At 41.7% G+C, this 14,072-nt stretch overlaps 1 protein-coding gene across 1 annotated transcript in view; it reads right to left on the minus strand.

The window, feature by feature from the left end:
• Positions 1-14,072, minus strand: part of LOC124161022 — a 64,598-nt gene that overhangs the window by 29,807 nt on the left and 20,719 nt on the right. The window contains exons 8-16 of the mRNA XM_046537164.1: positions 12,245-12,410; positions 11,263-11,682; positions 9,557-9,791; positions 8,242-8,613; positions 6,985-7,696; positions 4,657-5,040; positions 2,954-3,408; positions 941-1,221; positions 165-386 (exon numbers count right to left, since the gene is read on the minus strand). Of these exons, the coding sequence (XP_046393120.1) occupies positions 165-386; positions 941-1,221; positions 2,954-3,408; positions 4,657-5,040; positions 6,985-7,696; positions 8,242-8,613; positions 9,557-9,791; positions 11,263-11,682; positions 12,245-12,410 (3,247 nt within the window). The remainder of the gene's footprint in view (positions 1-164; positions 387-940; positions 1,222-2,953; positions 3,409-4,656; positions 5,041-6,984; positions 7,697-8,241; positions 8,614-9,556; positions 9,792-11,262; positions 11,683-12,244; positions 12,411-14,072) is intronic.

The raw sequence follows: 14,072 nt of genomic DNA on the forward strand, positions 1-14,072 counted from the left end.
ATTATTAAAATGGAAGAAAATATTAAGGCCAAGTTTTCTTCACGGATATGTAAAGCTCTATTTACATTCCATAAATCACTTTTTAGCACTTTTTTTCAATTAATAGCACTTTTTTTTGGACACGAAACAAATCTTATTTACGTACGACGTAGGTATTGTCATACCTGATGCTTGAGACTGATGTCGTAATGCAATTTCTTAGCCCGGCATGCTAAAAAGAATCGGAAGGCTAAATGGTCCATTCCTCTGAGAACCAGTAAGGGCCTGGTTTCCCATCGGGGCCCGTCTTTGCCAAGTGTGAGTCTTCCTCGTCCTTCAAAGTACGGGCCCTCGCTGATCGAAGAATCCCAGGTTGCATCTATTTCATATTGAGGGAACTGCGTTGACTGAAAACCAGAAATTAAAGCATTATTATTGAAGCACAGTGATGACGCGAGAGTTTTCCTAATAGAAGATTTTAACGAAAATACGCTTTAAAATGAGGTGAAATTGACGTTGCAGTTATCCATTTGAGAGCAAATAAAAAATAAAATTAAATTAAGTAATATTTTTCAAACAATGCATAATGTTATTCATCATCTGAAAAAAGATAAAATATTATATTTATAGCCTTCATGGATTTTGACCTCTATTCCAATAATACTCTATGTCGACTTTTATCGAGGTTTCCACGTGGTAAGGGTCTAAAAACTATCCAACGTGAGGTTTCACATCTCTCTGGTAGATAATGTCTGAGGTATTGTAAGAGAAACACTCTTAACGATGGTCCACTTTCGGGCACCGTGAAATAAATGTTCAGTAACTGACAAAATTGACTTTAGCTGATTAGTTTTGTGTTGATAGACCGGATTTTCTCACGTTCACATCATCAAGACGAGGCTCAGGTGTACTGTTTTTGTTTTTTGGTTGAAGCAAAGCAGTACTCGTATCACATACTCACCAGGACTGTTAGGTAGGCGCTGTCTTTCGCCAGGGCTCCTTTAGCGTTTCGCAGATACCTCGCCGACACCTCGAATGTTTGATTCTCCCCGCCCCGGATGGAATATTTAAAAGTGGCCTTAGCGTTCACAAATTTTCCGGCATCTCTGTCCGCATCACTTATTCCCTTCCTCTTCGGACCGCCAACTGTTCGTTTGAAGTTTCCTTGGACGGTGCCCTCAATGAGGGAGGATTTTACGGAACCAATCAAGTCATATCTGCCACCGTCACTGGTCAGGTCACCTGAGAGAGTAATGCATGGTCAATGGCGCACGTTTCCGTGAATAATGTGATCAATGTCCAGAGTCCCCTTCAGTGGCGTAGCCAGGAATTTCGTTCGGGGGGGGGGGGGGGTCCAAAAGCAGGGGGAAATTTTTTGAAAAACGGGGTACTAAGTAGAGGGTTATATAATTTTTGGTTTTTTTCCCCCCGCGAACAATTGCAGTAAAGTTTTCTCGGGTTTCGCACCGGGTCAGGTCCTCCATATCTCCTTCCAACGTTTCGATGAACAAAATCATTTGATTCCTGAATCCCTGATGATCATGGGCGAGTTGTTCATCGAAACGTTGGAGGAAGATATGGAGGACCTGACCCGGTGCGAAACCCGAGAAAACCTTACTGTACGTAGAGGGATTTAAACAAATTTTTACACTTTTCACTATCGCAAAAACTTCATTTTTTACAGAAATATTTTTAATTTGATGATTTTTTCAATATTTTTTTTATTTTATAAAGGAAAATAATGGCGTTTTTTTTAATATTTCGGGAGGGGGGTTGCGGGGGGTCCGGACCCCCCCCCTGGCTACGCCACTGGTCCCCTTTGTTTCCTCCTGCCCTCTTCTTACCCGTCCATACACCCATCCAGATATCAGAGGGGTATGAATGTAAACTCCCAAGCAAACGAAATCAAGTCTTAGGCACCTCATATGAAAAGGAGGTTTAAGAAGTTGGTCAAACAGGAGAATACAGTAATTAGTTTTAGTTGCACGATGAAATGGTTACACAACAAAATGTTTGACATAATATACCTATGTATATATGTAATGTGAAAGAAGTCAATGGTTATGTTGCAGCATTGGTATCTATTACGTGGAAGCAAAGAATTCAATAGGAGAGAAATGGATCTTCTATTTAATTAAATTAAATGTTGATTAAGGTTTATCCAATGATCTGTTAATAGTTAAATATAATGGCGTTAGTTTTAAACAATTAATACGTGGCGAAAAATTACGAAATAGGACGGGTCGAGCTGAGTGATACTTTGCCTAAAAGAGCGAACCCTTACGGGATCAAGCCCGAAGTTTAGGCAACAGTGCAACTCTTAGCGGTATTGAGGGCTGCGTTAACGAAATAGGACTGTGGATTTGTGGAAAGGGATTTGAATTATGAGAAAGGACTGATTTCATGATTTACAATTAATATATACAATTATATATTTACAATTGATGTACGATATAAGTTGATTAATAATTTAATTGATAATATGTTCATGAACAATACTTATGTAACAGTCACTGCATTAACTTTTGTGGCATACATTTTTGTTATTTGCTGGTGGCCCAATTCTGGTCTCGTGCCCTTGGAGACCACTTAAAGCTCCCTCTCCTCCACCAGTTTGTGCGACAAAAATTTTTTATTAAATTAAATAAATTATTATTTTTATTTCACTGACTGTGATTGAGTCTGAAAACCCTCGTCCACGCATTCACCCCACTGGCGTAGCCAGGAATTTAGTTCGGGGGGGGGGTCCAAATCCAGGGGGGAAAATTTTCGAAAAACATGGTTCTAAGTAATGGGTTTTAAACTAAAAAAAAATTAAAAAAAATATATCATATATTTTTTTTCTTCATAAAAGAATCGTTTTTATATATTTCGGTGGGGTAGGGGGGGAGCGAACACCCTGGACCTCCCCTGGCTACGACACGGATTCACACGTCAAACAGAGCGTCATGCATTAACTGGAACTAGTCCCTACCTGATATGGTGACGGGCTCTCGTATCCACTCCCCGGCCAGGAGTAGATCCCCGCTGTACTTGCTGCCGTGAACGTAGTCGACCCTTCCGTGTAGATCTATCAGCGTCCTCCCCCTCACCGTCACCGTCACACTCGGCTCGTATCTGCCAGAGGGCGTCGCGGGCGCGCCGACGGCCTCCGTCCCTGGCCGCCGCAGCACCGACCTCAGCTCCGCCTGTGCCGTCACCACCTCCTCGCCGCCGAGAGTGGCCGTGAGCCCCACGCCCCGGGCCGACGCCGTGTTTTCCAGCCCAGCAACCACCTCGAGGGGCCGCGTCCACGGCGTCTCGACGCTCGCATGCACCATCGAAGCCCCGCCGACGCCGCCCTCGACCATGAGGGCGCCGCGAATCTTGCGGTTTACCTTGGACCCCGGCGTGTCAAAGTACAGGAGAAGGTTTCGAACCCTCTTATACCTAGAAATGGGATGATTAGTTTATTTATTGATCACAAAATTTTTGTAAATTACCGTAATTTTCAGTTTTCACGGATTTTGGTAAAACACTTGAGGCGATGCAACTGCATGAGAGAAATAATTCGTTATTAATAAAAATATTCCTAACACTGAATTAATTCAAGATTGGATATTATGAGCCAAAAAGTTGGAAATGCAGCTTTTTTGCCAACAAAAACATTTTCATACTTAATAAAACCATGCATTCAGAAAAATAATCCATTTTGAGTTAATCATGCCTCGATGTGTAATTGAACGCTCAAGTAGTATTAACGACACCAGAAGAGCTCCTAAGAATTTGCTTTATTCAGTCCTGAGATTGACGAAATATACGATAATTTTCTGAGGCAAAGATAAAATACGGAAAACACTGAATACTTATTCACTAAATTGAAAATTTTACTATTCAAATGCGAAATATTTTGCGACAAAACAATCATTTTTTCGTAAGTAATAATTTTCACGAAATTAATACGGTGCATAAACACTCACTGGCTTTTAGTTCATGGAGTGTTGACTGAATGAATAATCTAATTTAATCCAACGTTTTGCTGTGATACGAAAATCATCAGGTTATAAGGTTAAGATTAAAGTTTACAAGTTGGTATCTTGGCATGAAGCCCAGAAGATGCTACATTAAAGATCAAAACGTTGCCTGAAGGTGTTTAGATAGAGCAGTTCATATTATTTTATTTATTCCCACACCACCGAAAACAGCACTATTTACATCCTTTGGCCTTTACATCGATATTTTCATAACATTTAACAATCACTCGCACATGAACGCTCTAGATAGGGGCAACCTACCCAGGCGGGACTCGAACCCGCGGCCTTCCGTTTGGAGGGCGAGGACAAAATGTATTAAAACTTATGCTATCATCTTGAATTTTTAGTGTACATGAAGTACACCCTTCTCAAATTTGCCTGCACCTCAATTTTTTATAATTTTTTCTTGGGAATACATTTTTATTCATAGGACGCACGAAAATAATGACAAGGTTTTACTTTATAATTATTGAAAATATCCAGATGATAACGTTGATTTCAAGCAAGTAATTCGTGGCGCAATAAAATTTACCGACGCGAATTTTACCAAAACCTCAAGAAATCGAAAATAAATAAGTAGTAAAGAACAACGTCAACATGGAAAATGATGGTCTTAATCTGGGTAGCATGTCTGTACTATTTTTAGTAGGGAGGTAGTACTTACCTCTTTCCGCCCGTCCTCATCTCCTCGAGGTACTCGTCGTCCGTCATGGTTCCCCGTCCCTCTCCCCTCTCTTCCTCCACCACCTCGTCCTTGAACTCATACTTGATCTCGTATCGGGCGAACGAGTCCGTCTTGCGGAGTGCGACGGAGACGAGTGCGGGCCCCGTGAGCGGGAAGCGGGGCGAGGAGTCGTCTCCGGTGGCGTTGGGGTAGGACGCCTTGGCGCACACCTCGCAACCGATCGCCTTAGACACGGCCTTGGGCGTGCACGACTCGGCCTCCTCGCGACCCTCGCCCCGACCCTCCAGCGCACGCATCTCCCCCGGCTTGCGACCCAGCACGAACAGCTCCGAGCGGACGGCGAACACCTCCTCTCCTGCGTCCCTGCGCCGAGAAATTCAGACTCATAGTCAGTGCTTCCCAGAATTGGGTGGTGGAAATGCATCGAAATCCTGTATTGAAAGTGACTCACAAAATCTGTCTCGAGGAGAGTCATCGAAAGATCACAGCAGCGGATCCAGGATAGGGACAAGGGGTGGACTAAGGGGCTCTCCTTTCGTGTGTATAATTGACAACTGAACAAAAGAACCATTTATCCAGTGTAAATTGGATACCACCCATGTAAGATCAGATCAGTTTCATAATTCAAAAAAATTGTTCTATCTTTAGAATGACTCACGCAGACTAGTCGGAATTAAAAAAAAAATAATGTTTAGTTTCAAGTTTCATTTCTATCCCAGTAAAACTTCATCTTTTAAGTAACAGAGCAAGTCATAAGTTTACGTAGAAGAAAAAGTGGTGGCAGTCGATACTTTGTGGAACACCATTATAGCAGGAAGTACGAAAACACGGCAAATTAGTCTACTTTTAAAGAGCAATTTGCAAAGTTTTCTTGCTTCCTACTAGTTTACATAGGTATATAAAAGTTAAAACGATCTTATTAAATATAAATATGCCATGGAACTAGCATTTATATACTTATAAGAATGGTTAAATAATTATTTTCGCCAGATATAGATATAACCTATGCATTATATACATCTATACATGTATATGTCTATAATTGGGATTACTCGTATAAGTTAACCCTATTGTCGTTCTTCATATTAAAACAGAATTATAGACTTCAAACGTGTTTTTGCGTTAACCGATCAGGGTTTCGGCAGCTCAGTGGCTTTTCTAGGTCCTTTTAGATGATTTTCTGGAAAATGGCAATGAGCTGTCAAGACTAGGGTCGTTTAGCATTAAAATAAGTGTACGTGGAGGAAAAAATTGTGTTTTATTACGAAGATCAACTTCCTCGAAGTATCGCCTGAAATGACTTCATATGTATGATCAGTATTTTATGATTCAAAGTAGGTATTTCGAGGCGATTATAATCCATAAGATAGAACCCTTATGTTTTATCATCGCAGTGACTTTCAGTAATTACAGGGTATTATTCACGTGATAGATAGGTAACTCATCAATGAAGGTCGATACTTGAAAATAACTAGGGATGAGTCGATTCCAAATGTCGATTCTCGATTCCACCAATACTCGGGCACGGGATCGAAAATCGATCACCAGAAGTCGATTCTTGGTTCCATCAATTCCAGAAAGATAAATATTTTGAAAATAGACCATAGTGTTGGGGAATAAAGACCACCACACATCTGGGCCATTGTGCACTGTAAATTATTAATTTAAAAATTTATGTCTGAAAATTTTAAATTGTTTATTATTTCATTAAAGCTGACGATATGAGGTCTAATCACAAAATACGTAGACTGATGTCCACCTTGAGCATATCAAAAGTTTGGCTCGCAGATTTTCCGGGTTTAACAAAAAACTTCACAGCAACTCTTTGCTCGTTCAAGTCACTCATCCTTAAATCCGCCAAACAACAAAAACGTACTTCACAAACAACGGTGTTACTAAGCAACAAATAATAATATTTGCAAAAATAAAACTGCCTTTTGGTCAGCTGACGTTTATGAATCGACAGTCGACACCAAGCGGATTTATCAGGAACCAACTGGGTTGGCACAGTTCAAACAGTCTACGTATTTTTTTGGACAGACCTCGTACATATCAATAATACGAATGCGCTATTTTTAATGAACATTCTTTTTGGTCCACTTAATTGACTTTGTTATTTCATTCAATTCAATTCTCAAATTTTTATTACAGCAATGCTACTGACAAATCAATATCCCACTTGTTAGTATGGGAAGAATCGGTGGAATCGGGAACCGATTTGAAAGAATCGGAATTGGCATGGAAAAATAGTGGAATCGACTCATCCCTAAAAATATCCGATGATCCATCGTTGGGAGTAGCTCTTACCTTGGGGCCGTGAAAGAGGCCTCAGCCAGCTTGCCCCTTCGGTACCTCAGCCTTCCTTCAGCGCGGGTGTTCGTTCGCAGCGACGCATCGAGCCTTAGACCGCTGCGGCTCACGTCCGACGCCGTGACGAACATGGTGCCGGTGACCATGAGGGCGGCGGAGGGTGCCAACACGCCCTCCGCATCGAAGTTGCCCTCGGCGCGGCCCGTCATGTCCATGCGACCGCGGACCGAGAGCGCCACGGAGGCCGTGCCGTTTGCCACGAGCGTGAGGGGCAATCCGGCCGACGTCGGCATGACGAGCGCCGCGTCCAGGAAGGCGAGCGAACGCGAGAACTCGAGCTCCCTCTGCTGCGCGAGTGCCACGGCCAACTGGGCCATGGGATCCCGGAACATGCCTCGCATTCGGCCCGTGGCCGCGTCCACGGTGCCCACGCGGGACGTGAAGGAGGCGAGCATCTCGCCCAGGCCACGGAAGCGACCGTAGTAGAGTTCGTTGCCGAAGACGCGCACGTAGCCGGATCCCCTCGGCTCCACCGGGTGGTCCGCCGGTTTCCGGTGGAGGAAGGCCTCGTTGAAGCGACGGGCCGTCCCCTCGGACGAGTCCTCGCTCTTCTTAGGCTTGTGAGACCTGCGGCTAACGACGCTGTCATCTGCGGGGGAGTTGGAGCCTCCCGATGGTCCGAAAATGGACTCCACCAGGGGTTCCAGGCCTATTTGGTAGAAATAACATAATACGAGGGTTGGTTGTTCAATAAGTCCTTCGAATCTCCCAGAAATTGCTCTCTTAGTTAAAAAATTACTGCTTGCTAAAAAGCAGCATTCGTAACTGGTCAGCTGTAAACGTTCCATAGTTACATTGTTGCTAATAATTAATAGTTGCTGTTGGTAATAATTAATTTTGATTTTACAATTGAGGGGGTAATAAGCCAAGGGGTACAAGTCACATTTTTATAAAGAGATTTTGGCACAGAGGAAAGGCCAAGAAAACGAACGAGATCACCTAATATTTATTAGTGCATTTAATTATCCACTCGATGTCTGCACAGAACAGAAACTCACTCGTGTCCTTTGGCCACCAAGTTTTTGTGTATTTTTTCTACCAATTTCTGTACCTAGCTCCGTTTAGAAAAAAATCATTAGTACCCCTTGGATTCTCACCTCCTCAATTGGAGCGTTGGAATTTAATAATTTTGGACTGCATTTTTACACCGTATGTAATTTCATGAGGAACATTTTTTTAACGTTGAAGACTCACCCTCAGCGCGAGCTCCGACATCCAGTAAGTCGACTTCGGCTCCAAAGAGGCGAACCGTGAGATTCAAAGAGGCGCTCCTCGGGATGTAGGACTCGGGCGATAGGACGACGGACGCCTCGGCGTCTGCACCCGCTCCGAGAGCGGAGATGCCGCCGCCGCCGAAGGCGCTGTGCCAGTCACCGGAGCCCGGCGGCTCCACCGCGTCCCCGGTAGATACGCGGTAGTGACGCGAGAAGCGACGGACGTCCGACCGGAACTTCCTCCGCAGCTTCTTCGACGCCATGATCTCGGACAGTGTGATGGAATAGGTTTCGGACGAGGAGGCGGGGTTTGAGCGAAGGTTGGTCAGGTGCGTCCATACGAAAGATCCAACTGCGGTTGAAGAATGGGGTGGTATTTAAACCGATTTTGCTTTTATGTAACTTAAAAAATGCATATATTTTCAGCTCTATTCATGAAATATTTAAACTGCGTGTTCCTTTGCGCTTTAAAGTTTAATGATGAAATATGCAGCTGCCACAATAATTATGATTCAGAAAAATTTCACTTTTATTAAAAATGAGAAGTGTTGAAATTCAATTTCTCCCAGAAGCAGCTCTGGGTTAGACAGGATTAAGAAGGATCCATTGCAGAATCTGGCGTCTTCCCAGCGTCCTACCGTGATGGAGTCTTCACGGGTTCTCCACCGGTTAAGTGAGACAACGGCTGCAGGTGTTTCGACGCACAGATCATGTATCCTCCTGATGACTATGACCAGAGTTTGGCGTCAAAACGTATCATTCACACCGCGGAGAACCCGTGAAGACTTCATTTGTGAGAATTGCACCTTTGGGGCTGATTTTTACCACAGAAATGCCCACCAAACGTCATATGAAACGTTTCAGTGAGTTCTGACACAGCATCAATGAAATCATTAGTGACACAAATCATTTAAGGAGTTGTTTCAGGCATTCATTTTATATTTTTCTAAAGAATTTCTTCTGGTTATGAATAGGTAAATATTACATAATAAAAAGGAAAGGGTTTTTAATAAATTGGAGTGGCTACGAATACATTTACTCAGGCATTCATTTTCTACTTAGTTTTTTTCTTCCACTTAAAAATTTGTGGGATTGAAGCAATTTAAATTACTTTTCATGGATTAAAAAATCGTTTGAGCTCTCTTCAAAATAAATACCAAAGTCTTAATTTCGACTTTTAAAGGGAAAAATGACACAGAAAAATGTATCAACCTGGCTTGTGCTTTTTATTTAATAATTGGTATTCCTTCATTTCTGGAATGACTCCAATGGCAAATTGAACTATTCTTCCATACCTTGGTTGGCCTCCTCGTGTTCCAGCGTGTCTTTGACTATTTTCATGATGTCAATGGTAGCGCATTTCATGCTGGCCAAATAAGCAGCGATTCGTATCTCAGTCTCTTTTGGGCCAACGCTGACATTAGCGTACGTGTCCACCAACTGGGCTCGGAGAGAGGCGGCCGAATGGCAAGGCACTCTGCGGAGGACATCGACGGCTGCTAATCGGAGGTCATTCGGCACCTCTGGGTTCTTTTCGTGGAAAAAAATAATGACAACCAACCATGAAAACCCATTGCAAAATATTTATAAATAGTTGTATTCTATCGTTTTAATTTCATTGATGGCATGAATACAAACTGTGGCTCATGGAAAAATAAAAATTGATATTACCAAGTAAAGGATAATTTGGCATAAGATGTTAAATTTAATGAAGACAAAAGGTACTTCTTATAAGTTTGGTATACAAGTCCTCTTTTTATACTTTCCAAATTTAACAAGGAAATGGGTCTATTCTCTTTTGCATATCGATAGAATAAAGAAGTGAGTAACAGGTTAATTACGGATTTATGTTAAAGATGAGGATGTTATTTACTAATATGGGCAAGTAATATAAAAATTTCACCGTTGCGTATGGATATTTAACTTTCAAATCTTTGATAAAAAATAAATGTCATCACCTCCACCGGAAAAAAGATTTTAATACTTACTTAGTATGATGTGGCAATGAAAGTGGATTCGACAACTAGATATGCAGCATACTAGGTTAAGATCGTAAGATTTGAATGAATAAAACTTTGCTTTTTCCACATGGTGATTTATTTTGTCCGACCATGTTTTCGTTACAGTTCAACATTTTGAAATTGAAACATCTTGATAATGTTTACCATAGCGAAACCATGGTCGGACAAAATAAATCACCATGTGGAAAAAGCAAATATGTATTGTCTTTCTGCAACTGTTATTATCTACTATTATTTAGGTTAAGATCAATGCAAGAGACGGATTAATCCTCCGTTGGCCGCATGGCGTCCAACGGACGCTAAGCCATTTTATTTTCTCTATCCACATAGTGTTTTCAAAGTTAGGAAACTCTCCCTCCTTGCACATATCTCATTATTTTGTTCCTCTGAATTAGTCACCAATATGCTTTTATATTTCGTCGCATTTCTGGAATTGATACGAATATTTTGTTGCTTTTGGCGTGTGGTAGACGCCACGCGACAATTTGAGGCACAATGCGTTGTATGCTGATTCCTTCGCGATATTCATTGAAAATTTTTTAAAAAGCGTTTGATAATTTAAACAAACATTGTTAACAACTATTTAAACCATTAAATTTGGGGTGCACGACTTTTTGCTACACATTTATGATTGCTAACATGTTAACATCATTTAGATGTATTAAAAATGTAAAAAAAAAGTGTATTAAGTATTTTATTAATATATCTCCATCATTATTATGCATATATTTGAAGCCCATGAAATGAAAAGCATGAAATTACATATTATATGAATGATTTTTTTGTAGTTAAAACAGTTATTTCCACTGGCATGTATTATCTTTAACCATTGCTAAATGGCTTCTGTGAGACGCCGCGCGAAAAATTGCGTTCCAAAATTAGACGCGACTAACGGAGGGTTAAATGATGTAATTAGGGATTTGGTTGCAGGAAAGCGGGAAGGAGCAGGATGTTAACATTCAGCTCCGCCGTCCTCGTACCTTGTAGCATCTGGAAATAGAGTCAATGGCTTCCGGGGATGGCGCCACACCCGCGTTGCCCAGTCCTTTGAGGGCCAGGTAAGCTTCGGCCATGCGCCGCTCCTTCGCCACGGCTCCCCCTTGGAAGCGGCACCCCTCCTGTCCCAGCATACCCTCCAGCCGCGCCATCACCCGCTCTACCTGCGCCTTGTCGCGGCACGCGGACGGCGGCCCCGACGCAGAGCTCTCGCTGAACGTCGACCGATCCTCCTCGGAAGACGACGAGTCGCTCTCCTCGGACGAGCTGCCGTTGATGGAAGGAGCGGAGGAAGAGGCCTTTGGCGGAGCGACGCTGTCCCCACCGCCGTAGCGGCAGTAGCTGTGCAATAGGGCAGTCACTCCGAGCACCGAGTTGGGCCGAGGGTCCCCCTCCAGCAGGGGCTGCGGAGGGAATCAGTGAATTAATTGTTTATTTCTCTTGACCTCAATTATTTAATGTTGTATTAACGTCTCGCAACATAGGTCTCAGAATGATATGCACATTTTTTTCCCAACGTTTCGATATATTTTTGATAACTTATTCAGAGCTTACTTGCAAAGATTTTTTACCGATAATTAATCAATATGTTTAATGATAATCAATACACAAATCTTTGAAAGTAAGACCTGAAGAAGGTATAAAAAATATATCGAAACGTTGCCAAACAATTTTGCATATCATTCATTATTAGACCTATTCTCCGAGAAGTTAATACAACATGAACTAACTATGGACGTAAGGCAGGGATGGATTATGGGGCAGCAAGGGCGTTCCTCCAGCCTTCCCTCTAACTACCCCGAGTTTATAATTATTTATTTAAATTAATATATAAAAGAGATATTTTTATGCTAGCAATGCCTTAGTCTAGAAATGTGATTTTTGGTGATGAATAATGGAATGGCATCCATTGATAATTGACCATTGACCTGTAGCATTTAGTTCCGCACATTCCATTTCACTTACTGTGACGGCATCAATCATAGGTAGTGTAGGCCTTTTGAGGAAAGCCACGCCGCCCATCCACGTGTCCATCTCGGTGTCAGACACGTCTCCTGAGCGATGAAGGTCTCGGAAAGCAGACATACTGGCCGCCGTCGCTACCACTGGCATCGCATCCAATATGAATTTCCTGCGAGGAGAGAAGGAGGAATGCCAAGGGAATTGAATTCCCACTTAATTTTCCACCAGTTAGTTTTGAAATAAAAGATCAACACAGTTATAATGGTAGTTTAAGAAACCTAACCACTCACTCTCCATTCTTGCAAAAAAAGACTCAGTTATTGTCATGATTTATTTGGATGGGATATTTTATTTTTATTTCGATCCTTTGATCATTAGTATAGGAGGCTTAATTGGCTGCATTACCTTTCTTCTCCATGGATTTTGTACTATTGCGGAGAATGTAAAGGTCTTTATACGGAAAATATTGAAAGCTACATGCTGAAGACACATGTGATGTACTTATGATTCTCATATGTGAGGAATAAAATGGAGAGTAGGGAGGGGGAAATTTATTTCATATCGAAGAGAAAAAATGTTTTTCGTGGAGGCCAAGTTTAACTAATGGAACCGAGAGTCATCTACGGACGATGAGCCGATATTCTCTGAAGTGGAAGTGCTCCTTTGGAAAGATTAGGAAAATTAATTGAAACATAAAAAAAAATCAGCAAGAGGGGGCATAAATATTCATTAAACACCGACTTCTACGTTTCCTATATCCTTTGCCATCAGCGCAGCCAGGAATCTGCTTCATTGAAATTGATGGAAAGAATTTTTTTGCATTGTGATAGCTGCACTTAAAAATGAAGTTATTTATAAAAAATGTGAAACTAGCAATTTAAACAACATTGAAATATGACTTTGATATTATTTTTATTAATTAAAAGTTTCAATAAGACCTATATTTTCCAGAATCAACTAGCCCTTCCCACACTTTCCGACTGCTCCTCTTGCATCTAGGCTCCTAGGAAGTCCGCCTCTAAATTTTGTCTGGATCTTATCTCCCTCAACCAGAGGCTGATAGTATTACGATTCATCACAGACAGAGTCGTGGCTGCGCTGATGGAAGAGGATATAGGATGCGTAGAAGTCGGTGTCTAATGAATATTTATACCCCCTATTGCTGAATTTTTTTATTTTTCAATTACATTTCCTAATCTTTCTAAAGGAGCACTTCCACTTCAGAGAATATCGGCTCATTGTCCGTAGATGATGAGGGTATTGAACCCATAAGACATTTTTTTAAAGTTTATTTTTATGTTTCAAAATTTTTCAGAGGAGTACCCTCGGTTCTCCAATGACTTTTTTTTCCAACTTTGTATACCCTTCAGCGTGATAGCTTATGAATCTTGGTAGCTTAGTGGGTGGAGCGCTCAGCTTCTTATCTTGGGTTAAAATCCCAAGTGACTTCCCATACTTGCTCATTTAAATCTTTTCCAGACACCAAATATGCCAAGTAACCCCCAATCTAAAGTCCCGGCTTCAAATCTGTAATTGAAGGCTTCAGAAGTCCCGTGACAAAAGTCCTGGACGTGGCCTTTGGTAAATTATTGCCACCCCTCCCTTAAAATTTCGACATCACATGCCTTCGGCTCTGTATGAGGTGAGCTCTTCCCTCACCTATCCCAACACACTTTTGAGTTTCATCTGATCATGATCATAATGACCCCACAAATTTATTTATACAAATGGATATTTCTCGATAAACTTTAAATTTATTAAATGAAATGATCAATAATCAATCTTTCTTCTCCATAGATTTTGTACTATCGCGAAGAAAATTGAGGGCTAA

This window comes from Ischnura elegans, chromosome 1, assembly GCF_921293095.1.
Source record: "Ischnura elegans chromosome 1, ioIscEleg1.1, whole genome shotgun sequence".
Lineage (NCBI taxonomy): Eukaryota > Metazoa > Arthropoda > Insecta > Odonata > Coenagrionidae > Ischnura > Ischnura elegans.